A 27,170-nucleotide genomic window follows, 5' to 3' on the forward strand; every position below is an offset into this window, starting at 1 on the left:
CCTTCGTTCAAATGCGCCGCTGTTTCGGATGTTCTTGACCACCCACGGTATGACGAGCTTCGCACTTTCGCATCACACCGCGCGCACTCATCGAAAAGAGATACAGTATAGCAGAACATGTATTAAACATACTAACGACCCAACCGTACAACCCAATATGCTGAAATGAATCGTCCCGTACATAAACCCCCGATTACATTGAGTGCTTCTCGTCCAACGACCCGTTCAACTTGTTCTCGATATCCTGGCTCTGCGCCTTGGTGCCTAAGTGGCCCGTCGGCAGCATGTTGAGCTCGTCCTCCTGCGCGTCGAGCGTGCGGTAGGACAGCCAGAACAGCACACCGCCGACGAAGGCGATGACTGCCATGGAGCCGTAGTTCCAGACGAGCAGCGGGTCGGCGGAGAGCGGGTTGAAGGCCTCGCCGATGGCGGCGGAGATGGCGGACATGAAGAGCGCGAAGGCCGCGACGAGCGAACGCATGTTCTTCGGCGCCTTCGAGAACCCGTACTCGAGCGACGTGATGGACGCGAAGATCTCCGAGATGGCGATGAGCACGTACGCTCCCGTCTGCGCCCACACGTTGATGTCGACGTTGGGGCAGTCCGACGCGTGGTTACCGCACTCGCTCCTCTTGTAGATGTAGTACTGGAGCACGCACGCCCAGATCATGCCTGCGCTGCCACAGAAGAAACCGGCCGTGATCTTCTTGATCGGCGTGAACCTGATGCCGGCCTTACGGAGAGCGGGGTAGATGAAGATGTCGCAGAGCGGGATGCAGATGATGAGCGCGAATGGATCGAGGTTAGCGAGGACATCGTTCGGGATGCCGTGCAGAGCCATGGTCGAGGCCTGCGACGTCAGGTTGTTGTTGAGCTGGTTGTACGTGATCCAGTACAGCGGAAGCCAGAGGAAGACGCTGCACGCCTTCCAGCCACGGCGGACCTCGTCAACCCAGGCGTCGTCGAACGTCATCCAAGCGGGGCGGGTGGCAGGGTCCATCGTGGACGGCCTAAGGTCGTCCCAGAACGTGCCGTCGTGGAGGCGCTTGTAGAAAGCGACCGGGTTGAAGGAGAATCTCTTGCCCGTGCCGAGCATCAGGAGCTTGACGGCGGGTCCGAGGACGCTGCCCTCGGGCTTGGTGTGCTGGTACCAATCCTTGCAGACATACAGGATGGGGAGAGTGGCGCAGAAAAGGACCGTGGGAAGGAGGAAGGAGAGGTAGAATCCGACGTAGCGCTCGGCGTAGGCCATGCTCAGCTGGCCGATGAGGGCGCCGACATTGATGAAGAGGTAGAACCAGTTGTACACCCGCGCCGTCGTGATGGCGGGGTCGACGACGACGCGCTCACCCTTCTTGGTCGTGTGCACGTACATCCTCTGCGGGATCTGCTCGGCGACCAGCGGCGAGATGTTGGGCTTGAAACCACCGGTTCCGATGCCCATGATGATGAGACCGATAATGAAGGCCGCGATGGCGTGGTGCGGGACGGCGATGACGGAGGGAGCCGCCGAGGCGGTCAGGATAACGTGGCCGACAATGGCGGTGAGCACGGATATCCAGATGGTCTTGTAACGGCCCCAATACGTGTCCGCGACGTACGCGCCGAACAACGGGATGAGGAAGACCCAGAACTGGTTGAAGGTGGTCAGGCCAGTGGAGGCCTGCTGACCCATACCGAGCGCACCGGGCTGGGCATTGTCGGCGCCGGGGTCAAGCGCTTTACCGGTGGAAGTACCAGGGTTGGGCTTCTGGATGAAGTTGACGAACACCTGAAAAGACATTGAGCTTCCACGGACTCTGGACCGACGCCTGGGCAAATATGGCATACCTGGGTCGTGCCGTAATATGAAAGGCGCTCGACCAGCTCAACGAAGGCAATGGTGTACGCCTTGAAGGGTATCTTCTCGCTGACGCGGCGGAGCGTCGCAAGGTCCTCTTGGGTGGGGATAGGAAGGTCGTGGTCAAAGTACTCGCTCTGCGCGACGGGCTCGCCGTTGTACAACGGCGGCAGCTCGGTCGTGTGAGCATGCACCGAGAGCCGCTTGGGATCGCCGCTGCCGTCGATCAAGGCAGGGTCAAGCTTGTCAGCCGCGTAGGCGTCGGTAGCGTCGCCAGGCATGGTGAGGGCTTCGGGGTGAGACTTGAGAGCTGAAGAAAACCTCGGGCGCGGGGGCGGGCAATATAAAACGAACGTCTGGCGATGCGGATCTGGGCATCAGACCGGTCTTATCAGCAGCCGCGTTGCCTAGTCCGGTGGATCCATGGAGAGAAGGGCTTGGCTTGCGCTGGGCAGACTTGGGCAGGGAGCCACTGACGAGCTAATCTCCATTCGAGCCACAGCGGCCAAGGCACGGTGAGCTCCCCCACATGCGCAGATGAGCCTGAAGTCGACCCACCGTGCCTGGATGTTTCCTGCGGTTTCTCCATGATGAACTGGCTTGCAAAGGGATGTCGGGTATTCCCTAACATGGCGACAATTTTTCGATGGAGCTTCGTATGGCGCAACAGGGCGGACACATGGGACTGAAAACTGCGTTGGAGGACGCGGGCGCACTGATGATCCCGACCTTCCGCCACCTTCCGGCGAGCAACCACGCGGACTCGATCGAGATGCCGGTGATCGAGATGTGCGATGAGGCACCACAGGCCCGCAGCCTCGGACGGGCCGGTTCGCTCGGGCGAGTTCTGGTGGCTGCTGGGCTGCACAGGGCTGCACCTGGCCTGGCTGGCGTTTCGTGTGCAGTGAGCACTGCACGAGCACCACCACCGCCCTGGAATGGCGCGACCTGTGGGGCGAAGGTACGACACACTGTACGAATGAGTTCAGTAACATGCCAGTGATCAATATTGGCGGGAGCCAAGGCTTCTGAGGGAGCCATGTCCTTATGGCGACTGACCTTTCTGGACCTTCGGTCAACCTGGGCTGGCGATTGCGTAGAGCCGCATCTGGATACCAGGCCCCGCCCCCTCGCATACGCGATCCGCAGGTGCCTATCGACATATGACGATCACCGTCAAGAACCCCGCAGCCGCGACAGCGCCCTGTCAATCCACGCGGGCCAAGAGCGAGAGCATGGCCAGCTCGGTTGGCGGCGGCTAAGTTAGGCTTCGTCTCAAGTTCGAGCACGCACAGAGATCTGAAGGCCGCGTACATAGGTGGCCACCGCTGCCCTTGTTACTCCCCGCTCACTGTGTTGCGTCTCGCGGGCCGATGCCCGGCAGCCCAACCCCGACGGCGCACGCAGACGGAAGTCACGTGCCCGCGTATACCATGCCGTCCACGAGCTTCATTGTTCAAAGCTTCAGGTCTTGAGCAGCCTGCGAACGATGTGTACGGACGATGTGTGACTGCCGACTATAGGGAGGCGACAAAGGCACCAGGGACTGAGCAGTATGTTTGTGGCGATAGTCTCTGTCCTACATCGCACTCTGTATCACGGCCGCGAATGTTCGTGAGTGCCCGCGCGCCGATACGTGAACAGACACCCTCACCGAAACACTTGATCGTATGATAAACCTTCCGCCTCGACGGCGCAGGGGCACTCTGCAGCATTAGACCTCGCCAAGACGTCGCGCCCGCCCCGCCCAGAGGGAAATGTAGAACGTCTCGAGGCACGACAGGAATGTATTTGAACGAAGCTGAGCGCCTGATAGCGGCCTTCTCGACGCATGACACTAGTACTGACATGGACAGCGCATGACCGCGTCAAAGGTGCGCGCACTGCGCACGGTAACCTTACTAACCATGCCGAATGCATTGGGGTGCTGAACTCACTTTGCGACTCGACCAGCCATCGCTCGGTACGCCTATCCATACAGTGCCCGGATCGTGTACTCTCTACCATTCGGAGGGAAACCTTGGGTGGTGAGATACCTGCGTCGCGCTTCGCAGCTCATGGAATGCACCGGGTCGCAGAGCGCCCCTTCCGCCCACAGACGCACATACATATTGTGTCAGGACGCTCTGGTAAGCTAGATAAGCTGGTGCGTCGCGGAACTACCAGATGAAGATTACCTACTGATGGTGGGAGCTCCGTGCAGAACGGATGAACGACGTCACCGGCAGCTGGATGATTGAGCGTGTTCGAAGCGCTTCGTAGATATCGATTGTGCTACGCAAGAGCTCGGGCTTCCAGCTTCCAGAGTTCAAGCTTCAATTATTCGGAGCTCGTCGTCCAGTAATCCAGCACCATTGCAAGATGCACTCGCCGAGGGGGCAAACCGTCCCTATTCATGAGGGCCAAGGCCGAGGAAGGGGGAAAGAGGTGAGGGTTGCCCGGTTCATAGCATATGCTACTTACTACGCGCATGACACGATGTAGCCCAGGACTACCTCCTCGCGATACGTGCGCATGTGAAGCAGTCCCGAGCATTGCAGATGTCGACTGCGCTTTGAGAATACGAAAATGGAGACCGGACGAGAGTGAGGGCGGAGAACGTGGGAGCGTGGAACAACGTCTACGAACGTGAAGAATGAATCGGTCGGCGAGTTCGGGCACTGTGGGGTCTCGATGATGATGGCGAAGGTATATTCAGTGGAATCTGTCGATGGCCCAGATGACACGAGTTCGGACGGATACACTCAGGATACACCGCCGCGGCGAGGTATCGTACTCGAGTCTTGATGGCAAGCGAGTGAAAGCGTACTCTTTGGGCTACAGTAGGTGCTTCCAGAGAGCAAAGCTGAAAGTCAAAGCACGTCCAAACACAGCTCAGTATGCGAGGTTGCTAATAAGCATGGATGAAGCGGTGGCTCGTGTTGGATGCACCTCTGCGAGTCACTTCTCTTGGTGGACGTGAAGGGATCTGAGATAGATCCTCTAGCGCCAAAAGTAGCGATCGGAGGAGGGCGGTGATTGGCTCGGCAGAAGTCGCATCGGGCGCGGGGCCGTCGGGCACGGTGGACAGCGGGGAGGGCGGGTCGGCGGGGCGGCCGGAAAGCCGGAGAAGGCGCGGGGGATCACGGGGGCGGGTGAGTCAGTGGCGGGAAGGGCGCCGTGAGCGGCGAGTGGCGGCGAGTGGCAGCTGCGAGGGCGCGTACGGGACGCCGGGACGGTCGACGGACGCGCAGGCTGAACGGCGTCGATCCCGCAGGACGTGCGTCTCTTGCCGATTACGCATCGTCCGCCCATCATGTCCGATATATATTTATTCCTGCTTTGTGCGCCCTCGCTCCTGCACCTCCCCGCGGCAGCCACGATCGATCGCTGTGCCACTCCCGCCACCCCTCTGCCTGCCGCCACCGCTTTGACAGCTTTGTTGTCGTCCAGTGGCCACCTCCCGTGACATATAAACATCGTCCACGCCCACTGCTGCCATGCACGAGCCGCCTCCCGCTGTCTCCGCCTCCCCCTCCAACACCCCGCCGCCCTCCCCCGGCCACAATCACCACCACGATCGCGCGCACCCTCCCCTGCAGCACATCGCGACCCTCCTCCCGCACCCGCCGCACCCCCACCTCCCCCACCATCTCCACCACCACTCGATGTACTCCCCGAGCTCGCGCGCCGCGGACATCTCGCGCCTCCTCGACCCCGCCTACGCGAGCGGCTCCTCGTCCTCCGACTCCTCCACGCAAACCCGCGCCTCCGGCTGGGCGAGCCCCGCGTACCGCGCCACGCTCCCCCTCGACGCGAAACACACCCACGCTCACGCCCAGACGCGCGCGTACGTCGACCACCGCGGCGACCTCCACGACCCCGACTACCGCGACTTCCCCGTCTTCCCCACCCCGACGCGTCGCACGCGTTCCCACAACTCACACCGGCCCAGCGGGAGCACCGCCGCCGCCCGCCGCTCGCGGAGCGCGAGCCGGCCGCGCTACGCGCCATCGTACACGCTCGCGCGCCCGGAGTGGGAGCGCGATTGGACGACGGAACCGGGTGCTGATACGGATGATGAGGAGGACGAGGTGACGGACGCCGAGTCGCAGAGCCATTATTCGCCCCTGGCGAGCGCGTCGCGCGCGTCCCCTCGGCGCGCCGTTACGATCCACACGACCCAGCCTTACACTGGCTACTCGCCGTACTCTGATTACTACGCGGACCCACAACCACTCCCATTCGCCGCGTCCCCCAGCGGCTCGCATGAGTCTCCGATCACCGAGTCGCCCCTGGAGGACTCGCCGTTCGACGAGGACGAGCTCGACGCGTCTGAAGACACTGAGCGCAAGAGGAAGAAGCGGCAGAGCAGCGGGCGTAGCTCCGTTCTGCGCAAGAGACGCGTTACCGACTCGAAGGAAGATGTCGTGCCTGAAGACATCGACGGTAGCGAGGACGCCGAATTGGACGGCGATATGACGATGGACAAGGAAGACAGGCCACTACACAAGGCGCGATTCACCATCGCGTGTGAGCCGGGAGACGACGTGTATGTCGTCCCACCTTTCACTCTCAGACCGCGCATTGACGTCGTACCCATTTCCAGACCATCGTGCTCAGCGAGTCTGCGGCAGCAGTGGATAGCGTTCTCACTGCGCATACGCTTCGGGCTCTTCCACGCCAGGCGGCGACTGGGCATCCGGAGTAGGAGACAGTCCACCTCGGACGTGTCGTAAGTTATCCTGCGCCGCCGCCTTGGTCGTCGGCTTTCCGGACCCCGTCGCCTCTCGTTCATCACCGCGCAAGTGCCTGCTTTGTCGTCCGTCGGCTTCCGCCATTCGGACTCTGGCCCGGAGCGTATGACACAAGGTCATAGGCAGTTCTCTATCCGGGATCCTGGCCGTCCACTCCACCGTCAGCACGTCTCGTCGGTCCGGTTTCTTCCTGCCCTCTCTGTCTCAGCTATCCACTTTCGTCTCGCTCTCAGTTGTATCAAGGCCTCCCCTCATCGATTTCTCTCCACTCTCACATGCGCCCTCGTCCAGGTTTCTCATCGTCATCGCGTTGCATTAACTCGACTCTCACATCGGACGCGCCCTCAGCACATAGTCCACCTATATCGGACATACCTCGGTGATCCCCTCAATACAAGCCTTTCAGTCAAGCTTCAAACTCAGATTCCATGTACACTATCTGTCCATCGTCCACCGCCCATCGTCTATCACGCACATCATGATCCAAGGTCCGCGACGCTATCCGAGGATCCCCGTCCGGGGCGAGCCCCCGGCTGGGGAGCGCATTACCGTATTCCACCCGCACCCGCCACGTTTCCGAGCATGAGGATGTAGAGCTTTCCAATGGACCGCACGCGCGCAAGTCTGTATCGTCATCCATGACTCACCGAACCCTTTCGCTCGACGTTTCCCCTCCGATGTGCGCTTCCCCAGCCCGTTGCACCCTTTCTCTTCTTACTACCCCTTTCCCCGAATGTGTTCTCGCCATCCACGTTATCGTTCACGTTTACGCTCACGCGCCCTGCTGCCAGTGCACGCTTTCCCCCTGTATCAAACGCTTACATCTTACGCTTCACGCTGCATGCCGTGCTGACGCATCGCTCTGTATCGCTTTCATGGGTAGACTCCACGTATCGGCCGAGGACCGTGCGCTCTTCCACATTGTGTATCATACATCGAATTCATGCACGTTTGTTCACGCGCAAGCCTCTCCCCCGCTTTGCACCGTTATCGCCACTGTACATGTCCATCCCGTGCTTCGCGTTCCTGGCTCGCCGCGAGCGGAAGCGATTTTGAGTTGCTACTAGTTGACTGCGCGTGTTTCTACAGTGAGTACTCGAGTAGAGTGGGAGACTGGCTCGCTGCTTGCTCGCTGCAGGCGCTATCCTGCAGGGTGGGATCATAGTCTCAGATGAGGCCGGGGAGGGGGGCTGAACAGGGAGACTGACGACGGGAACGGGTTTTATATGTCCGAGTCTCATGAGGAGGGCATGGTATAGAGTACTATGTAAATGGGAACTTGAAGAGTCTTCAGCTCGGTGACTCGGAGGCGCCCGTGCGGCACTGCGCTCGCCTGCCCTGATTGGACACCAACGACGTTCAGCTTCCCGTTCGGCGGCAGTCGAAGTCCGCGAACAGCTGCTCATGGCCACCAGCCTATGACCTTGATCCCTCGTCTACTGCACCCAACGGCGCATGTTGCTCGGTCTATAGCACTATAACTCGTTGCACTGTCTGTGATACATTGGCTTCGATACATTGTTCTGCTGCACGGACGGAGGTTTCTGCAAACAGCGTCACCGTGCCATGATGCGCGGACTTCACTCCTGAGGCCTGAGGCCTGATATCCGGTAGGACGCCTGCCTGAGCAGCGCAAAGTCTCCGCAGCTGTATTGGCCTGCGACCGCAGGACGACCTGACGATCTCTGTCGGCGTCCTCATGCGTAGCAGAATCACGGGGAGAACCATGGTGATTCGCCTCATGACCGCATCCAGCGAGATCCCCATCCAGGATCAAAACGTCAATAGTCGAATGTTGCGATGGTGGCTGTCGTCCTGGTGGGCGGTCAGAGAGTTATAGCCAAACGTACTAGACGACTGGCACTCACATTGCACATGATGATAATAGTATCCTCGCTGAGCATGACGCACTGGAAGTCCTTCTCGCCGTCACCCCTGGGCGGAATCATGGTGCGCATGTGGTAGGGCAGCGACGTCGCAACCTTGTCATCAAAGATGCCCTCTGGCATTTCTGTCTCGTCGCTCATCCAGTGGTCTTCCAAACCAAAAATGTCTTCCTCTTCCTCTTCTCCTTGTCCTGGTTCCGGTGCCGCTCGACGATGGCGCGCAAATCGACTAAAGTCGTACACCTCGATGTACTTTGGCTTCCCGCGCCGTTTCCTGGCGGTGACGAACCGCATCCCGAACACGTAGCACACCCACACGGAAGAGTGGTGGCGGGGCGCGCGCATCATCCGCGTCTGGTTCGGGCCCCATTCGTCCCAACTGAAACGACGCTTTGTCTCGCCTTTGAGAGCGTCGACGTAAGACAGAAGCGTCGACGTCCGAACGAAGAGCAACGATTGCATGTGCCCTTCCAAAACGGAGTAAACAGTAAAGGTAATCACCAACAGTCGGTCTTCGCGGGCGGTGAAGAACGGGACCGGGGAGTCCGGGTGTGGTGTCCATCCAGGCGCAGGGTCTGAGCGGATAGTGATGCCCAACGGCACAGCTTGGGCCACCATACTGGGGTAGTGGAACGCGCAGAGAAAGTCGGCCTCGTCCATTTTCACCAGTTCGCCAGTGCCCGCAAGGAAGTCGGCGACCAGGAGCTGGGGCTCCTCCGCCGTCCTGAGCGCCTGAAGCTCGGCCTGATTTAGAGGCCGCTTCGCGAGCCCGAGGAGGACGTGCCGCTCAGATAGGAACGCGAAGCTGTCCAATGTCCTGCCAACGTAGCGCTGTGGACATCCGCGTTGAAGAGGGAATCAGCGTTTCATGGGCGAAGCGGGGAACGGGGAACTTACGAGCTTGCAGACGCCTGTCTTCCAGTTCCATATCACGACCTCGTTGCTGATTTCGTTCGCACTCATGACGAAGACGCCGAGATGGTCACCGGATATTTGAATGCTGTACGACACTTGCATCCCATCGGGCTGGTGCGTGAGGACGGCAGGGTTGGGCGCGGCGGTGTGAGGAGCGGCGGTGTATATGTTGCGCAGGTGAACATGGAACACACTCGTCGGTCTGTTCACAGCGAGATAAGGCGCTGACATATTCATTCGGCAGGCGAAGAGAGGCACTCACGAGTCCGGCATCTGGATGGCCACCAACAGCTCCTGCGCAGGGTCCATAGCGAAATCCCGAATCTCGAACCCAAGGTCCTCGATCGTCCACTCCTTGTCCTCGATGCCCCTCAGCGCGGAGGGCAGCTGCCTAAACCTCAGGCTCGACTGGTCCGGCCCCTGTGCGAGCACCCCGCCGTAGAGCTCCCAGGTCTGGCCGACGAGCATAGGCACGACCTCCTCATAGCTGATGTCGAGCGACGACCAGGCGGCCTGGTGCTTCCGGAGCAGCTGCGTGCGTTCCGCTGCGCTGAGCGGTCTCGGAGTCGGGTGGTCTTCCAGTCCAGCTTTCGCGAGCTCCACCTTGTATTGGAGGACCGCACTCTCCTTGCAGACAGCGTCAAACAGACGACAGACCTGTCATAGGCATAAGGCGCATACGGTAGGTTACCTCCGTGGTAGCCCGAGAGGTACGAATAGTGACTGACCTCTCTGCATCTCAACAAGTCGGCACAGTTGAGTTCAGCGAAGACGTGCACGATGAGCTCTGTAGGTAGCTCGTCCACCTTTGATGCCATGTTGGACGTGTCGCAGGTTATCTTCACCAGTTGTGACCAGACGCAATCAGGAGGATATAGACAGTGCAGTACTTCAAGCAGTGTTGCGAGACATAGTTCTTATGAGGAGGGGTACACTCGACGCAGGATCATCCGATTCCGAGGGACGACTCGGGACTCGGAGTCGGAGTCGACTGGCGCCACGGTCGGCTAAGTACTCCGCCGCGATCGAGCTAGCGATGACGATATCTACACTCCACCATCAATGTCAATGTTACATTGTTAGGCCCCTCTCATACTTACGTAAGACGACTACAATACTGAGCCCCTGTCTGATCGTCATAACAAGAGGTCAGAAAACAGCCACAGCAGTACCGTAAAGGACATGATACACAGAGACACTGATATCTGGGAGACTTGGTAGAGCTGCGCTCAATGACTCGGGATAGAAGTTTGGCAATGAAATCGGAATTCGGGAGCATATCATAGTAAGTACTTGCAAAGCGATATGAAGCTAGTCAGAGGGTAGCTGCCTAGCAAACATGACGCTCCCCTGGTGCGGGGTTGCGTGACGTGGTGTTTATATTAGGCAGAAGCGAAATGAATTTGGCCCCGTGGTGGTACCGCTCGGGTTCTGGCAATTCGTTCCGGTGGTCCAGGTAGTAGGCCATTCGGGTTTGTGGCTTGCATACAGCAGGGTATGAGGTCAAGAGATAAGGAAGGAATGCTTCGAATCACGTATTGGGCTATGTCGAAGGAGGTTGCTCGGGTGGTCGAGGGGGTCAAGCGATACGTGGTTCGACGTGAGCGGTCATGCTGAGAGACTCGGAGATCATGAGGAGTGCGAGTTTCGAACCTACCATACTGACGCGGGTCCGGGAAGTCTCCCTTACGAGCATAAAAGTGTAGATACTTCCTGTGAGGTATACGAACTTGGTTGAGATGCGAATTAGGTGTGCAGTACCAACTGTAGGCAGTGGTTTTAGCTAAGTGGTGTCAGGAAACCCGCGAACCATCTCGAGATCGGCGGGATTGATGCGCCAGATCTCCCGCTCGATCCAACGAGCCATGCGCCTCCCTCACCTCCGGGCGTCTCTTCCCACCTACCATTCCGAGCCCGCCACCAACACCACCACCGACCATGGCGCCCTCATCGACGGCGTCCTCATCGTCCTCGGGTTCATCCGCAGCTCACTCCGCCGCGCACTCATTCAACAAGATTTTGAACCAGTTCAAGCTGTCGACGAAGGTTCGGACATCGCAGGACGTCGAGGACTCGGTACGGAAGCTCCGGAGGTTGATCTTGCTGGATGGGATACCGTCGGCTGTCGTGCGTTTCGCTGCCGAAATCAGTTTTGGCTGGATGCTGACGTCGAGGACATCCCTTTTGGTAGGACCCTACAATACGACCGCGGATATGGAAGATCTTGTTGCGCGTGCAGGACGTGTCTGCGGGGGAGTTCTTGGAGTATGTCGCGCGGGGTCCTTGTGAGGTGCGCGAGAAGATCCGTAATGACACGTTCCGGTGCGTATAGCCCCTCTTCCGCGTTGTTCAAGGGCTAACGTCTCGTTCGACTCACAGGACCTTAGCTACAGACCGTGGGTTTAAGGAACGCGTGCGGGAGGATATGCTCGTGAGGCTGCTTGACGCGTTCGTATGGCGAAACCATGGTGCGTGGCTCTGTCTACTGTACGTGAAGGCCGACCAAGACATGACGGTTATCTAGACCGACAAGAATCGCACCATCTCGGGTTCACTTACGTACAGGGTATGAACGTCCTCGCCGCGCCCTTCCTCTATACCATGCCCTCCGAGCTCGAGGCGTTCTTCTGCTTCGCAAAATTCATCGAAGAGAGCTGTCCATTATACGTCCAACCCACACTAGAAGGCGTACATCGAGGGTTGAAGGTACGCTCGCTGTGCAAATGGCACGTCAGCCTTTGTCTGACACGCATACAGCTACTCGATAGGTGCCTCAAAATTGTCGACCCCGATCTCTTCGCCCATCTTCGGTCGAAAAACCTGTCCGCGGAGATTTACGCATTTCCATGTGAGTGTTTCCCGCCGTACATGATGCGTATGTACTGACATCTCGAGTAGCTATACTCACATTATGCGCGTGCACACCGCCGCTCGACCAAGTCCTTCAACTATGGGACTTCCTACTCGCGTTCGGCGTACATCTCAATGTCCTCTGTGTCATCGCTCAGCTTCTGCTCATGCGCGAAGAGGTCATGACATCGTCTAGGTACGACTTGCGATTTAACCCTCGTCTAACACGGTCTTGCTAACATCTTACGAAGCCCTATGCGCCTCCTACGCACGTTCCCTCCCCTCGAGGCTCTCCCTGTCATCGGGATCGCCGTCACACTCGTGCGTGACCTGCCTACAGACTTATATGACGAGCTGGTGCGACACCCGTACGCAGTTGAGTCATAGTCCGCAGAGGTCAAGCTGTGCATGTTCTTTTCGTTGGTACGCTGTCGTTGCTGTGCGCTGGTTGTCTCAGATTCTTTGTTTGTATGAATATATTGTTATCGAGGTCACCTGTTGTACGCTCCGTGTTGTCTGCCATGTCTACGTTCATCGCAGCGGTGGTTTATCACTGCCATATCCAAATCAAGTCATCCGTAAGTTGTACATCCATTACAGCTGTGTGTGCGCTGAAGCAAAGATTTTTCTCCCACAGATGCCGACTTCTTATCGCAATTTGGTCTATTCATAGCTGTGCAATCTGCCCTTGACCTCCAATTGATCAACCACGGACTTCAATTTCTCCTCGAGGCTACGGTCCGGTAATTCCTCGACGACCGAGGACTTGCCCGCGTCTCTCTGAGCTCGCAAAATGAGAACGAGGAGTTTTAAGCGGGACTTGCGCCCATTGCGTTTGGTGAGCGTTTCGTACAAGTTGGTGAGCAATGTGTTCAGCCTGCTGTCATTGCGCTCTTCGTCACCCAGCGTTTTGATGTCACAATCGTAGAAGAGGACAAGCTCGTGCAACTGCGGACAGGGTAGAGTGCGTGAAGTGGGACTGAGTGCGTCGACGAGGTCGAAGGCATTGAAGTTGGATATTGACCGGTTGCAGAGGAACGCGAGATGTTCGAGCTCTGAAAAATGGCGCAGTACCGCATGCCACGGTGTATGCCAGTCGTCTTCACTCTCGGAATGTGCCATCTCCTGAGGGCCCTTTGAAACTGCATGGATGACCAGAGTCTTCAAGGACGGTGGAAAGGTCTTGGGAAGACAGCGTATCGCACGGTCAAACCAAGAAGTCTGCTCAACCATAATGTCTAGTGGCGCGCAGGACATGCGAAGCAATGGTGATTCCACGTTGCGGTCGACAAGTGTATCTCGTGTCACCTCGAGGAACTCAGACGACTTCCAGGGCTTCGATTCCCAAAAGTCCTTGCACTCAATCGCTGCGGAAAAGGTGAGCGTGCCCATGTCATCGGCCTGTACCATGGCGTGTTGTGCTTGATCTTTGATATGTATTGGTTGCAATGGTAGGTCCTGCCATAGATCACGAAGAGTCTCCATAGTCTCCTTCGGTAAGATCGTTTTGAGTATATCGACTTCGTTGCCATCGTGTACTTGGGAGGGCAAGAGGAGAGGCTGAAATGACAGGACTGCATCCCGTGGCAGAGGCGCAAGATTCAACAAGACCTCGTGGAAGCAGCTCGGCATCGCCGTTACATGGAAGCGCTGTATGCGTGGCAGTGTTATCTTGTCCTGACGGGGTAGCTGATCGTCGGAAGTCGCCACATCTTGTGCCGAAGACCGAGGTCTGTAAGAGAACACTTCCAGTTCCGGGCATGCTTCTAATATTTGCAGGATGAGTGATGGGCTACCATCTGCTTCGACGCCATCTTCGACGCCATCCGTGGGTTGACGTTGAACTTGAACTGAGTTCCGATGAGAGTATGGATGATCTAGCTGCTGAAACCGTGTCAGCTCAGCCGACGCGCAAGGTGCGTATACGTCTTATACAAGCAGCCTGCTGAGACAGTGGACTTGGGCTGAATGTGATTTGACAGTTGACCAAGAACCAGAAGAAAAAACTCAAGGACGAGGTGCGCTTTTGCGCCAACATAGTGTAACTTTACTAAGCAACACCCAGATGCCCGAGATTCGTGAGATAGTAACAAAGACTCCGCACAGCAGGCAAGTCAATGACGCGGATGACGGGTCCATAGAGTGGATGGAGCACACGGAGATCAAGTTCAAACCTGGAACTGGTCGAGCCAAGAAGATCGATTCCAAGCCGCAGCTCACAACGATCTCGCAAGTCCTTCATCATAGCTATCCCATCGGCGACCGGTACGTAGTGTTCGGAGGCCTCCAGGACAAGCCGATCCGATTCTCGGAGCTCAAGACAATGGAGACGCCGCTGCAGAAAGAGCACATAGATAAGATCGCTTTCAAGGCGTTGGTCGAGGCTGCAGAGAAGCTTGGATATGACGGCGAAGGGGTCATCGCAGATCGCCTAGAACACGGGTCGTTCAACAACTATGCCAAGCCTCTTATGGCTTACGTGCGTATTCCTGCTCTATGATGCTCATTGTGTGCTCACTAGCCGGTCGTTGTAGGTATCTCAGCGCTTGATCCAGAACCGGTCCACCATGAAAAAGTCGCTCAGTTCCGCGGTCGAACATGCTTTCCAACTCATCGATATGCAAGCCGGGAGCGCCCCTCGTACGACTGAACTACTAAAGGACATGAAGTACATCTATCCCTGGTCGAAAGAGGTGCGGAGTCAGGTCGTTGTACAGTGTATTGCTGATACAACGTCGCTGGTGCAGGACGGATTCAAAGTCAGTTCTCCATATGAAAATCCAGTCATAATCCCGGCTGTGCATGCCGCGTTCTTCGCGTCCGTGCCAAATCATGGTGCCGGCTTGATAAACGGTCACTTGTTCAAGTCTTCGGTTGCCGCGTTTGCATCTGAATTTGAAATCCCGTCCGCGATGCTTGCGTTGACCATGACAGCGGTATACACACCGTCACATTCTCCCTTGTTGTCCTCTGATGTTATCTCTCTAGGTCGAAGCGGTCATCTCCGACCACAACCTCAAGTTGCAGACGGCGGTAGACTTTGGGCCGCGCAATGCACCAGTATATCGGGAACATATGATACGCATTGCCGATTTCTGCCAGCAAAAGCCGAAGCGGTACCATCACGTCATGCACAACATCTTCAAGGCGGTGACGTGCGATTGATTCAACCTATGCCTGGTGATATCTACTGACCATCCTATCCCTAGTGCTGGCCATAATCTACAGAACCTTCCTGCTACAGACGAACAGGATGGGACGGGGATCAACTGGGAGGACGTGCCTGACGAATGAATCATGATAGCGCGCCGCTGATGGTAGTACGAGGCGGAGAGGTTGGTTAAGATTGTCTATGGGCTCGCTAGTTATGTGACTTATGTCACGAGAAGCACTGCTTCGTATTGTCACCGAATGGACGGTCTACTACACTACGCCTCAATTCATTTAATGTTGCTGCATTACCGAGAATGACGAGAAGACGGGTCATGGATCTGTGAAATAAGTGATACAGACTGCATATCTGGCTAGGAACGAGTCGCAAATGCACAAAAGGTGCTTGTATTGTGCACGCATTGTATATAATTGGTGCTATTTCTCCGGTCAAAAGAGGAGGGTAGCAAATGACAGGTAACTCGAATAATGTAGTAACGGCACTGATTCTCGATCTTTAGATTCTTTACCTAGAAATTTCGAGTATTACATGCCATTCTCATATCACTGCGGACAAACCCACTTGTTTGGCGTCGGATAAGTCTCAGATCATCGTTAGAATGAGTATATCATCTCGAAATCCGAACATGAATTATTATCGGTGACCGAACATTGAAAGGCACGGCTCCTCATTGGCTGCCTTTCAATGTTCGGTCCAGGAAAATAGATAATATTCGGATTTCGAGATGATATACACGTTCTGACAATGTTCTGACGATGTAAGCGCTCCGTGCAACCTGCTTTGTCCGCAGTGTATGGAGGTTTTCCAGATGTATTGGTGCGGCACCAGGCGTAATGAAACTTGTCACTAGCTTTTTAAGGCATCTTAGGATGCCGGGATAGCTCAGTTGGGAGAGCAGCAGACTGAAGTCACGGTACCGTGGGAGTGAATTCTGAAGGTCCCGTGTTCAATCCACGGTCCTGGCATTCGTTTTGTCTTTTTTTTTGTTCGTCAAATATGTGGCGGGGTAGTGTTCAAGTAGTGTTATGGCAAAGTCGGCAGGAAACTACAGCTTGATGTTCAACGTTCAGTACAGAACAATTGCACTCGCAACGGGATGCCACCGCATCATTAGCTCGTGTAAAACGTGCACGTCGTGATTGTCATCGAACGGCCACGCCGACAGCTAGCCTGCACACACCGCACAGAAAGCCTGAGATAACCCAATGATTAATAAAGACACCGTAAGCTAGTACACAATTACATCCACCGGTCGTCCACAAGTACATACGTCGGTACACAGCCAACCGCTGTGGACCCGTTATTGTCGTCGCCGGAGCTCTCGAGCAAGCCGCACGGTAAGCACAAATGCAATTGTCGCGGCGACGCCGCCCAGCCTGTGCATCCACGTCAGCCGCACAGCGCAGCCGGGTATCACAGCGGAACACGCACCTAAAAACAATCGCATACGAGTTCGGCGCCGCCGGTGTGGCGAGGCTCTCCCGCAACTGATGAGTCGCGTCTTTTCCTAGTTCACCGGGTGTCGCGGTGCTGTTGCTGGGGTTCGTCGCATCCAGGTTCTTCGGAACTGCGCCGTCGAAGATGGCGAATATGATCGAGGCGATGCCAGTCATGACGAACTGCGGCATGACGATGAACACGTTATGGATGCCCTGCGAAGGAGTCAGTTGACACCGTCCATCCATCCATGGAGTACGTACAAGGATGATCCCCGCCTTCGCCGCCAACCCTCCGCCTCTCTTCCCATCGTCACCGTCCCATTCCGGCTCCTCTACCCCATGCACCTGCAGGCGACTCATCCTGGCAGACGCATTCGACATGAACTCGCCTCTACGCTCCTGCTGCAGCCGGAGCGCATCGCGCTCCTCCTCTGGCCCGTCCATCGACGCAGACGACCGGAAGGAGCGCACCTCCGCCTCGAGGCCCTCGTCCTCGTCTCCCGGATCAGCTACGAGGAATTGGCGCTCTTCGTCAGGCGAGGCGGGGCGCGAGCGGTGGCGCGTGCGCGTGTCGGCGAGCATGATGGAGGCGGTGTCGCGGTCGTCGGTGCCATCTTCTGAAAGGATCGCTTCTGCGAGCTATGAAGGCGTTAGACGTTGCACAATTACAGGAAGTGCGACGGGAGTCGAAGACTTACCAGCGAGAATGGTGCCCACTGCGTGATTGACCAGGAGAAGCCGGTGATCATAGTGAAGAATGTGGCTCCCCATACCGTCGAGTAGAAGCTATCCCACAGCGGTCAGCTTTGAACCAAAGGATACCAGGATCAACCTACAAGGTCGCCGCCATACACACAGCAAAGACGATGTGTGACACTGCCCACAGCGTAGCCAAATGAATCTTGACCCGCTCATATGTCATCACCCAGCGACTCGTATGCCCACTCAGCTTCCTCTCGAGCGCCGCGCGACTCTTCGTCGCCTCGGACACGAAGAAGGGCAGGAGCACGTTGCACGTGAGGCTGAGTATGGCGCTATAGAAAAGAGCGCGCGAGCCGAGACGCGTAGCTTCTGCGTTGAGGGCCGGGTCATCCTGCGGCATGGAGGCGTTGTCGGATTTGTGCAGCTCGGCGATGAACTCAGTCGTGTAGAAGAGCACGGGGAACCAGCCGACCCAGGCGCTAGAGGGGTACGCTTTAGACGCGCCAAGGAGGCTTGAAGTGAAAATAGTACCTACAAAAATTGGATGATGCACTGGTAATGATAGTCAGCATGGGCATACGTTGCCGGAGAGATGAGACGTACAATCTGACGAATCACAGGAGGCAGGTCGCGGACGTTTTCCCAGATATCCTTCAGCTCTTGAAGGAATCCCTTGCTCGCTCCCCTATGAACGTCGACAAGCTCAAAAAAGTATGTTGCAACATACAAGGCATTCACGCACTTGGTAGCCACGACCACCCTCTCTTTTGTGCAAACAGCCGTGATAGTGTGCATGGCAATGAGTAAGAAGGAGCCGAGGACTGCAAGTACCTCAAGTTCAGTATTTCCCAGGAGAGGGAAAACAGACGTTAGGTCGACGTTCCCTCTGAGAAGCAATGCATTCAATTGCAGTACGTGAGACGTAGTAGACGGTACGAACATGAAATACCCCGCGACACTCCCTACGCCGAGCATACGTGCTGCCCAGGCATTTCCGTCTGCTTGTTCTGACGAGGGTAATGTGTCTACAATAAGTGCGCGATCCACTGCTTGGACTAGACCGAGCATTAGTACCGTTGCCACGAAGCAAATATGATACAGAAACCCAAACCGACCTGCGTTTATTGAGAAGTCGATTGCAAATAAAGCAAGAATAGCCAAGCATATTGTCAGGACATTATTCTATGGGTTAACATGACGCGTTAGCTATGGTGGATACGGAGAGGTATGTTTGCTTACTGCTATAGACTCGGACGGCGTAAATATGCTAGCGAATGGCCGCGTGAAGCCAAGAAGCAGCATCGCGACCACGCATATACAGGTGCCTGCGAACATGTACGGTCTCCGACGTCCGAAGCGTGACTTTGAGTTATCAGCGAGGACACCTAATTGCTACGCTCTAGCAGATGTAGGTCACGCGAATTAAGTGAGTGTACCAATGAGAGGCTGTACAAGCAGCCCTGAGATTGGGCCAGCAAGAAACACTGTCGCAACGGCAGACTTGGAGAGGCCGAGAGATAAAAGGTACGGTGTACCTTGTGCACAGAGTCAACTCGCCCCGCACAAGTGTAGGTAATTACAGGAGACTCACCGTACGACATCTCTATAGACCAGAAGACTTGCACGCCAAGCAGTCCCACCGTGAGCGCAGGTAGCTGCAGCCATCTTGGCCCCAGTACTCGCGCGACTCCCGCTAGCTGAGTATCGCTATGCCCACCGCCTCCTTGCTCAGCGAGAGGTATAGACGCGAACCCGGTCATGGCCCGCCACCGACCCTATTCTTCGTGCGCAGAGTCTGTCCTCCAGTCTCAAGCAAGGTTCCGAAGTGCTACAGTGTATGTCTGAAAAGCAGAAGCTATGAAGCTGTGTGGACGCGAGGGGTCACGGTGGTCATGAGCATGGATGTGATGGGCGCGCGCAGCAAACGCGCCGTCATGACACAGCAGTGTCAGGAGGACGGACTCCTGTCCGGCGATCCGCGCATCTCGATCGTTGCTGGATCTGGAGACCCTGGTCACTGCGGGGTCATCATATGCTTTCCCTGTGATTGGTCTGCCCGACTTAGCCGGTGCCTGCTCATAACCTCTTCGCCCCGTCCATCCTCTCCTGACTCCGTTCGGCCATGCTGCGTCTGCACAGGCAGCAGAGCGCCGCCTTGCGCGCCGTGCGCTCTCTACACTCTACACCCCGCCGGCGACGAGAGCCTTTTGACCCTAGTAATGTCGAGAGGGCCTCGGACGAAGTGGACGTCTGTATTGTCGGCGGTGGCCCCGCTGGGCTGAGTGCAGCCATTAGGCTGAAGCAGCTCGAGCAGGAGAAGGGCAGGGAGATCCGTGTGGTTGTATTGGAGAAGGGTGCTGAAGCCGGTGAGTGTTTGTTGTGCAATGACCCTTGCTCTGCGACTACTACGAAGCCCTACTCTCCATGACCTCATTGGCGCTATAGGGAGCACGTCCGACGTCCAAGGATTTACACTATTGGCTGACTTCATTATTCACTACACTACCTGTGTGCATATGGAAGCTTAATCTGTCGCATAGGCTCTCATATCCTCTCCGGCGCGGTGGTCGAGCCTCGCGCGTTGAACGAGCTACTCCCCGACTGGCAGGAGCGTTCCGGTCACCCCCTTACCCAACCCACTACACACACCTCCATGCGCTTCTTCACCAAGTCCTCATCCTTACGCATACCGCAGCCGCCACAGATGAAGAAAATGAGTACCTACATCCTCTCGCTCTCGCAGTTCACCGCCTGGTTAGGGACCATCGCCGAAGAACTCGGCGTAGAAGTCTACCCCGGATTTGCAGGTGCCGGACTGGTCTACGGGCCGGATGGAAAGAGCGTGCTCGGGGTGCGCACGAACGAGGTAGGGCTCGACCGCGAGGGGCGTATGAAGGACACTTTCGAGCCCGGTATGGAGTTCCGCGCGCGCGTCACCCTGCTCGCGGAGGGCGCACACGGCTCGCTCTCGAAGGAGGTCATCCGGAGGTTCCGGTTGCGGGAGAACAGCGATCCGCAGACGTACGGGATGGGCGTGAAGGAGGTATGGCGCGTAGACCCGAGTAAGTACCGGCCGGGAGAGGTGGTGCATACGATGGGCTGGCCAGTTGACTGGAAAACGTACGGCGGTGGATGGGTATATCACATGGCGGACGGCCTTGTCAGCTTGGGTTTGGTTATTGGGCTGGATTATGCCAACCCATACATCAGCCCGTACCGGGAACTCCAGGTAACCGTGACCGCATTCCTGAATGAGTGCACCTCTGACAGCAATTCATGCAGCGCATGAAGCACCACCCATACTTCAGGGACCTGCTCTCCGGAAACTCGACCCGAATAGCATACGGTGGCCGCACGCTCAACGAAGGCGGTCTGCAGTCCCTGCCCCAGCTGTACTTCCCAGGTGGCGCACTCATCGGGTGCTCCGCTGGCATGGTGAACGTCGCCAAGATTAAAGGCACGCACAACGCCATGAAGAGCGGGATGCTCGCCGCAGAAGCCGCCTACGACGCCATTTCCGCGCAAGAAGAGGGCTCCTCTGAGCCCGCAGACATGAGCGCGTACGAGACCACATTCCGGAACAGCTGGGCGTACGCGGACTTGCACGAGGTGCGCAACGTGCGGCCGTCGTTCAACACGCCGCTCGGGATGTGGGGCGGGATCGCGTACTCGGGCGTCGACACGCTCCTCCTGAAGGGCCGCACCCCGTGGACGTTCCGGAATACGAAGAAGCTGAGCGACGCGGCGCACACGAAGCGCGCGAGTGAGTGCGCGCCGATTGAGTACCCGCCGTTCGAGCCGCCGTTGAGCACGGATCTGCTGACGAGTCTGGCGCTGACGGGCACGAACCATGCCGAGGACCAGCCGGTACATCTGCGTGTGCGGAAGTATGGGAAGGGCTCGGCGGATGCGGGGTTGGAAGTGAAGCCGGGTACGAAGGAGGGGCTGGAGACGGAGCAATATGAGGAGAGCAAGGCGGTGAGGAGAGAGCATGTGAAGGTTAACGTGGGCGAGTACGCCGGGCTGCTTGGGCGGGCATGTCCAGCACAAGTATACGAGTACGTGGATGACGAGGCCGCTCAGAGTGAAGATAGCGAAGGATGGGGAGGGAAGAAGCTTGTGATCAATTCACAGGTAATGTCTCCATCTGTACGCGCGTGATACAATGCTGAGCATCGCCCTTGTAGAACTGCATACACTGCAAGCTGTGCGACATCAAGGTTCCGACGCAAGATATTACATGGACAGTCCCAGAGGGTGGTGGCGGCCCCAAGTACAGTGCGTACTCCATAGCAGCTCCATCTAGTCATCCCAACTGACGCTTGTCGCAGCTGTTACATGAGATGAATCGTACACGTACTCACTGCATCGAACATTGAATATCTACATGTCACATATCATGACCATACCCGGTCCTGCTAGCCTGCAACGGTATTTTGCATCAATATGCGGTGCGCAATGCTTCGGGCCATCACTCGTACACGACACGTCAAGATGTACACCCATCTCATGCACTACGGATTATTTGAGGCATTACAGCTGCGCGCACGCGTATGACTTGTAGGCTGTGAACATGTCGGACTAAGGACGCGAAGATTCGGGCGACGCGACGCGACGCGTGATGGTGCACGTGATGCGTGTCAGCGCCGCGAGGAAGCGTCAGTATCTGCCGGAGAAGGGTCCCGCAGACCAGTCCCCGCTCGCTGCTTTCATATCCTCCAAATCCCCGCCTACCCATAGGGCACGCCCCTCGTCTGAGGCACCGTCGTCGAGCCTTCCCACAGCTCTCAGCTGCACCCAAAACGCTTGTTGCACGCTTGAACTCGCCTCGCTGCTACCCACCATGTCTGCACGAACTCTCGCTGCTCTGGCTCGCATTCCTGCGCCTGCAAATGCGGTGTCGTCTTCTTCGAGGAGATGTGTACCTCAACACATCCGCAATATGAGCAAAGTCTCGCACGAGCCTCGCTCAGAGTCCCTCTTCGCTACTTCGCCGAGTAGGTGGCACTCGGTCGGTCGGACACTCCCACCCCTTAGCAGACAGCGTGCATTGCACACAAGCGCAGGTGAGTCTATCCTGTACTTTACTGGCTCAACACTCTGACACCCGGGTCAAGTTTTAAGGCACGGGCACCTCACTCGTCCAGAGCCCGGCACAGGGTACGTCGCTGCCTTAGCGTTTCTTGTAGCACTGAATTAACGATATGTATTGTGGCAGGATCAAGCTGCACTTCAAGGACTCGAAGGGTAACCTCATCAAGACTGTAGAGGCGAACGAGGGGGACGACATCCTCAGTATTGCACATGAGCATGATATTGACCTTGAGGGTGAGTCGTCTTCACAGTCCGATACATTTTTGAACTCGACCCACTTACGACCCCCTCTGCTCTTAGGAGCCTGCGAGGGATCCGTCGCATGCTCGACATGTCATGTAATCCTCACGCCAGAGCACTACGACCTTCTGCCCGAGCCAGAGGTGATGCTGACATTCTGAATTTGCGTGTTTACTCAACTCAATCGGTCCTTTGCCCAGGATGATGAGAATGACATGCTCGACATGGCGTTCGGTCTGACGGACACTTCACGGCTCGGATGTCAAGTCCAACTGACGCGCGAACTGGACGGGATGACAGCAACACTCCCCTCAGCCACCCGGAATATGTTCGTCGATGGTACGTGATAGTATAGTGTCCGCTCACAACTGGATGAGTAATGGTCTCCCTATAGGCAAGAAGTCAGCACATCACTAACGCTTCCGTGGTCAATCACTCGACCTGCCCGGGCACAGAAGAGCTGCCTGTTGGCGAGAGAGTTCTTACATAGGAGGCTGGGAGCGGATGACAAGCACGTCTCAGCGCGATGTGTCGTCGATATATATTCGCTGTTGCACTGCCGCGACAACGGTGGCTTGAAGGTGTCTTTGGGACTGTTTGCTATGAACGTTGCATTGCTAGCCACTCATCGCTTTGTGTTGTCGATGTTAGGATCCAATTATCAGGCAAGTTCCGATCACCGAGTTGACGTCCTCCTTCTATGGTTTGCTGCTGAAGGTATTATGCACCGGATGGCTCCGTATCGCTATGTATGTATGCGGTCAGTCTCCCTTCGCTAGGTACCCGGGTATAAGTGCGCCGTATTCTACCGGTACGTCTCGCTGAGAGCTCAATCCGCTGTCTGCGACGTCAAGTCACCTACCGCTACACCCAACGTCTGCTGGTTACCGGGGCTCTCTTCACGCGATATTAGGCTGTCGTGGTACAGCGATTCGTCCCGTGGAGGAGCGTTGGAGGTCTGCCAGATCAGTGCGTCCTGCTGCAGAGCTTCGATAGCCCGCGTTGCCTCCGCATGACATTGCTTGCTCCGCTGTAGGATTTGTAAGGCGTCGGTGAGACGTGGAGACTGGTCAAAGAAATGACGGAATACGCCAAGGGGGTATTTCGTCGCGCTTTGGACGGAGAGTCGGCCGGACTGCAAGGCGATCATGGAGAGGATGGTCCTCAGTACGTCCGGTGGTTCCTGTAACTCCTGTATCTCGGATCCCTTCTCCAAAACGGATGTCATTGACGAGGCGACGCTCTCCGGGGAACCGATGTCGAACTCCAGATCGTCTGGGTTGGTGTACTGCCGGAGTGTCGGTCCCGTAGAGGACTTCTCGATCTGCAGCATCGCAAATTGAGAAGCAGCACTGTACGCAAGCGAGTAGATGCCTTCCCAGGCATCAGACTCTGTCCTGTGATTATGATCGCAGACCTGCAAGAGTATGTCCAGCGTCTGGCGTATGAGTTGTTCGCGGTCCGGGAGAGTCACATCCAGATCGGGCCAGTCGAAGTAAGCCAGGCAGAGTGACACTCTGACTATCATTCGGATGAGGCGAAGTAGATTAGGCGGTGAGAGCTGGAACAACGGGTTCGTGAGGGTGTCCATTTCATCGAGGGCAGAGTGGAGTTGCGCGCGGAATTCATCCAAGAAAAGCGGGTATTTGGTGACCAGTGTCTTCAACAGCTGCAGACGGTCGGTCTGTGTCGATTCGTCAGCCGGGTGGCCTGGGTGGCCTTTGTGATAGAGGAGTGGTTCCAAGAGAGTGAGGACTGCGTGAGGGTACGCGGAGAAGTCGTAGTTCGGAGAGAGGTATCGGGCGAGGTTTGTCGATAGCTTCATAGTTCTCCGCACGCGGGGGACGAGCAGATCGCGATCGAAGAAGACCGTGTCAGAGTCTGGGTCGCACATCATCCACATACCCCAGGAGATCTGTTGGAGCGCGGCGTGCTCCATCGTTGGATTGTTCGTCGTGAGAGCAGATAACGTATCGAGTGCCACGATCCTATTCTCGTTGCGTGCCTTCTCCACCTCGTCGCTCGACGCGTGGGCTTCAAGCTGGACAGGCCGGGTCCCAATGTAGATCGCTGTATTCACGAGCGACAGCTGATCATCACTGCTCAGCTCGCGCAATCCACGGAAGTTGGCGAGGCGGCTATAGAAGTCTCGGACAGACTTGCAGATGTCGCGGACATACCAGCTGGTAGATGAGGCGGCGAGCTGCAGTCGGAGCATGTACGAGAAGAAGACGATGTGGTCGGTGTCGGTGAGGGCAGCATCAGCGATGCAGAGCGACAGTGTTATGAGCGATTTCCCCGCATCATCCGAGTATTCCTCAAGTAACCCCCTGAAGTAGATGGGCATGCGTTTGTCTGATAGATCTGTGAGCCGGTTGTCTTCATCGCATTCGGTGAGGATTTGGGTAAGGACTCTGGTGTGGTGCAAGATTTCGGGTTGTGTGGCAGATGGAAGCTCCTTGAATCGGCCTGTGTATATAGAGCGGAGCCGTTGCGCCACGAAGGGAACCACCCCAGCAGCGAGAAAGAGCCGTCTGTACCGGGGGAGAAAGAGCGAGCGAATGAGTTCGCCCATGATGAGCTCCGTGGTCTCTTCGGTACGAGGGAATGTTTCGACCATCTGGGCCAGTATAGAGGCATCCATGAGTTCAGTATGCTTCATGATGTATGCATGTTCCCGTGCCCGTGGATCAACGTAGGAAATCAGTTGCCTGTCGTAATCAAGCTTGAGATCCCTGCGCCAAAATGATGCTTGGGACGTGTAGGTCGACAACCACGCGAAATATGTCCCGCTTTGGTCGTATATCCTGAACCAGCGAGTGAGTCGCAACAGTGCCACTGCCACAGTACCCACGAAATAGAGGAGAATGAAGATCATGTCAGCGAGGAGCTCCGAGACAAGTGCTTTTGTGCCGCTGAGGATTGCAGTGGTCACCGACGACTTGTAGGGACACGTTCGGAAGAGAAGAGAGAGCATGTGGGTGCCAACATAGATGACCACTGTGACACCCACCAGGCTCGTTACTGCCGCACCCACTGTTTCGTTGACAGCCCACAGCATATCGATGAGCCCGGTGAAGAAGAGTAGAAGCGATATGTGCAGGAGAACAGGGAGAGACGCCAAGATAGCTGTCAACCTCCATGTTCGGATGTTGTGGAAACGATATTGGTGTTGCCGACCGCAGGTTTCTGGAGATGGATCCAATCGCTCGCTGATGTTGAAGAGCCATTGCTTGGCGAGGATGGCAAGGAATGAGACAGAAACACTGACCACGAGACTTGCAAACCAGACGGCGTTCACGCGCACGGCGTAAGGTTGTGGAGCGAATGCTCCGGCGTTGGGACTTGAAATCGCTCCTGTTGTGAGGTTCCCTGTACTGCCGTTCGATTGGAGAGCCAGAAGTATCTCCTGCAGCAGGCGAACACTCTGATCTCCCGAGTCGGGAGACAGTAGGGGATATGTTGTGGAAACGAGGGCCGACACAACTGCAGAGAATAAAGCAGCCTGTGATGTAAGTCTTGTGTGAACTGTCTGCCACATCATCGAAGGCTCGAGCGCCCAAGCATTTAAGAGTGAGCACGCACAAATAGAAGGAGGCTATCCATTTGCATATTCCAAGACTCCACAAAGTTGGTGCGGCTCTTTGACGCATGACCCACGTAGAAGGCCCAAGCCTCGGGACTGAGAGTGGACTGAAAGGATAATGAGTAAATGAAGTGGCGACTTTTTGTCCCATACCCCGGTGCGATCGTAGGATTGTACTCACAGCTGCGGGCACTGTCTCGGCTTGTTCAGGAGGAGCCGGGTCGGACACTTGTGGAGTAACCTTTGCAGTGAGAGAGAACGTTAGCATACTCGGTGACACACTATACATTGACTATTTGGACATACTTCACTTATCGTCACCTTCTCCGAGTCGCCTGTCAGTGATCTAATGCCCTTCGAAGAGAGGTGTTCCGATTGGGTCTGCGGCAGGAGTTCTATATCAGTCTCCGAGTCGTTTTCCCACCGGTTCGGATGAACCAGAATATAACGTACATATTGCTTAGAGTCTGACTCTCTAGGGCCCTCTTCATGCATGTTCAAGCTGCCAGCTCTCTGGGTCAGAGAATACATGCGCAACCGAGAAGGACTTGTTTTGTACGAAAGACTCGATTGTCAGCAATTGTCAGCCTGACAAAGAGATGATGGTAGAAAGAGTTCAAGAGCATTGCCACACATGCGCGACCTTCTATGAGTCTCGAGATGTCTCGCTTACCGGACGCATTATGTCGCCGCAATGTGGTTCATCTGCT

At 56.4% G+C, this 27,170-nt stretch overlaps 11 protein-coding genes and 1 non-coding gene across 12 annotated transcripts; 6 read left to right on the forward strand and 6 right to left on the reverse strand.

Moving 5' to 3' along the window:
* Window positions 1-193: 193 nt before the first annotated feature.
* C8Q71DRAFT_726147 (POT family-domain-containing protein) lies at window positions 194-2,121 on the reverse strand (the record flags this gene model as incomplete). The annotated part of the gene is made up of 2 exons (XM_047921747.1): window positions 194-1,771; window positions 1,831-2,121. The coding sequence occupies 2 exons, from the start codon at window positions 2,119-2,121 to the stop codon at window positions 194-196; spliced, it is 1,869 nt and encodes a 622-aa protein (XP_047775846.1).
* C8Q71DRAFT_252395 (uncharacterized protein) lies at window positions 2,030-3,382 on the reverse strand. The gene is made up of 2 exons (XM_047917314.1): window positions 2,900-3,382; window positions 2,030-2,811 (listed from the first exon to the last, which is right to left on the reverse strand). Exons 1-2 carry the CDS (start codon window positions 3,154-3,156, stop codon window positions 2,232-2,234), a joined length of 837 nt encoding a protein of 278 aa, XP_047775847.1. The 5' UTR covers window positions 3,157-3,382; the 3' UTR covers window positions 2,030-2,231.
* Window positions 3,383-5,221: 1,839 nt separating this feature from the next.
* Window positions 5,222-6,953, forward strand: C8Q71DRAFT_252548 (uncharacterized protein). The gene is made up of 2 exons (XM_047917315.1): window positions 5,222-6,371; window positions 6,429-6,953. The coding sequence occupies exons 1-2, from the start codon at window positions 5,320-5,322 to the stop codon at window positions 6,556-6,558; spliced, it is 1,182 nt and encodes a 393-aa protein (XP_047775848.1). The 5' UTR covers window positions 5,222-5,319; the 3' UTR covers window positions 6,559-6,953.
* A 1,081-nt stretch (window positions 6,954-8,034) lies between these two features.
* Window positions 8,035-10,418, reverse strand: C8Q71DRAFT_776406 (uncharacterized protein). Its single transcript, XM_047924656.1, has 5 exons — window positions 10,106-10,418; window positions 9,640-10,034; window positions 9,360-9,579; window positions 8,445-9,293; window positions 8,035-8,391 (listed from the first exon to the last, which is right to left on the reverse strand). Exons 1-5 carry the CDS (start codon window positions 10,193-10,195, stop codon window positions 8,350-8,352), a joined length of 1,596 nt encoding a protein of 531 aa, XP_047775849.1. The 5' UTR covers window positions 10,196-10,418; the 3' UTR covers window positions 8,035-8,349.
* Window positions 10,419-11,252: 834 nt separating this feature from the next.
* Window positions 11,253-12,723, forward strand: C8Q71DRAFT_252556 (bub2 protein). Its single transcript, XM_047917316.1, has 7 exons — window positions 11,253-11,504; window positions 11,569-11,699; window positions 11,757-11,845; window positions 11,902-12,083; window positions 12,135-12,225; window positions 12,276-12,423; window positions 12,479-12,723. The coding sequence occupies exons 1-7, from the start codon at window positions 11,316-11,318 to the stop codon at window positions 12,612-12,614; spliced, it is 966 nt and encodes a 321-aa protein (XP_047775850.1). The 5' UTR covers window positions 11,253-11,315; the 3' UTR covers window positions 12,615-12,723.
* Window positions 12,724-12,890: 167 nt separating this feature from the next.
* Window positions 12,891-13,859, reverse strand: C8Q71DRAFT_860839 (uncharacterized protein; the record flags this gene model as incomplete). The annotated part of the gene is made up of 1 exon (XM_047927832.1): window positions 12,891-13,859. One exon carries the CDS (start codon window positions 13,857-13,859, stop codon window positions 12,891-12,893), a length of 969 nt encoding a protein of 322 aa, XP_047775851.1.
* Window positions 13,860-14,015: 156 nt separating this feature from the next.
* On the forward strand, window positions 14,016-15,683 carry C8Q71DRAFT_879048 (uncharacterized protein). The gene is made up of 7 exons (XM_047928451.1): window positions 14,016-14,143; window positions 14,210-14,245; window positions 14,293-14,706; window positions 14,762-14,920; window positions 14,975-15,163; window positions 15,216-15,382; window positions 15,437-15,683. Exons 1-7 carry the CDS (start codon window positions 14,096-14,098, stop codon window positions 15,519-15,521), a joined length of 1,098 nt encoding a protein of 365 aa, XP_047775852.1. The 5' UTR covers window positions 14,016-14,095; the 3' UTR covers window positions 15,522-15,683.
* Window positions 15,684-16,270: 587 nt separating this feature from the next.
* Window positions 16,271-16,364, forward strand: C8Q71DRAFT_t118. The gene has a single exon. It is a non-coding gene; the product is annotated as a tRNA-Phe (tRNA).
* Window positions 16,365-16,585: 221 nt separating this feature from the next.
* Window positions 16,586-19,466, reverse strand: C8Q71DRAFT_776417 (MFS general substrate transporter). Its single transcript, XM_047924657.1, has 13 exons — window positions 19,132-19,466; window positions 18,977-19,075; window positions 18,780-18,925; window positions 18,656-18,722; window positions 18,481-18,595; window positions 18,283-18,426; window positions 18,144-18,225; window positions 18,076-18,092; window positions 17,675-18,019; window positions 17,537-17,624; window positions 17,100-17,477; window positions 16,831-17,051; window positions 16,586-16,775 (listed from the first exon to the last, which is right to left on the reverse strand). The coding sequence occupies exons 1-13, from the start codon at window positions 19,298-19,300 to the stop codon at window positions 16,700-16,702; spliced, it is 1,947 nt and encodes a 648-aa protein (XP_047775853.1). The 5' UTR covers window positions 19,301-19,466; the 3' UTR covers window positions 16,586-16,699.
* A 141-nt stretch (window positions 19,467-19,607) lies between these two features.
* C8Q71DRAFT_776418 (FAD/NAD-P-binding domain-containing protein) lies at window positions 19,608-22,178 on the forward strand. Its single transcript, XM_047924658.1, has 5 exons — window positions 19,608-19,906; window positions 20,081-20,769; window positions 20,823-21,674; window positions 21,728-21,818; window positions 21,872-22,178. Exons 1-5 carry the CDS (start codon window positions 19,663-19,665, stop codon window positions 21,880-21,882), a joined length of 1,887 nt encoding a protein of 628 aa, XP_047775854.1. The 5' UTR covers window positions 19,608-19,662; the 3' UTR covers window positions 21,883-22,178.
* C8Q71DRAFT_776422 (ferredoxin) lies at window positions 22,179-23,627 on the forward strand. The gene is made up of 6 exons (XM_047924659.1): window positions 22,179-22,606; window positions 22,658-22,700; window positions 22,759-22,868; window positions 22,935-23,017; window positions 23,075-23,213; window positions 23,269-23,627. Exons 1-6 carry the CDS (start codon window positions 22,384-22,386, stop codon window positions 23,289-23,291), a joined length of 621 nt encoding a protein of 206 aa, XP_047775855.1. The 5' UTR covers window positions 22,179-22,383; the 3' UTR covers window positions 23,292-23,627.
* On the reverse strand, window positions 23,628-27,157 carry C8Q71DRAFT_814925 (uncharacterized protein). Its single transcript, XM_047926095.1, has 5 exons — window positions 26,914-27,157; window positions 26,767-26,841; window positions 26,642-26,701; window positions 26,460-26,567; window positions 23,628-26,379 (listed from the first exon to the last, which is right to left on the reverse strand). Exons 1-5 carry the CDS (start codon window positions 26,989-26,991, stop codon window positions 23,704-23,706), a joined length of 2,997 nt encoding a protein of 998 aa, XP_047775856.1. The 5' UTR covers window positions 26,992-27,157; the 3' UTR covers window positions 23,628-23,703.
* Between the last annotated feature and the right edge of the window lie 13 nt (window positions 27,158-27,170).

Source organism: Rhodofomes roseus, assembly GCF_022264815.1.
Source record: "Rhodofomes roseus strain CIRM-BRFM 1785 chromosome Unknown C8Q71scaffold_20, whole genome shotgun sequence".
NCBI lineage: Eukaryota > Fungi > Basidiomycota > Agaricomycetes > Polyporales > Fomitopsidaceae > Rhodofomes > Rhodofomes roseus.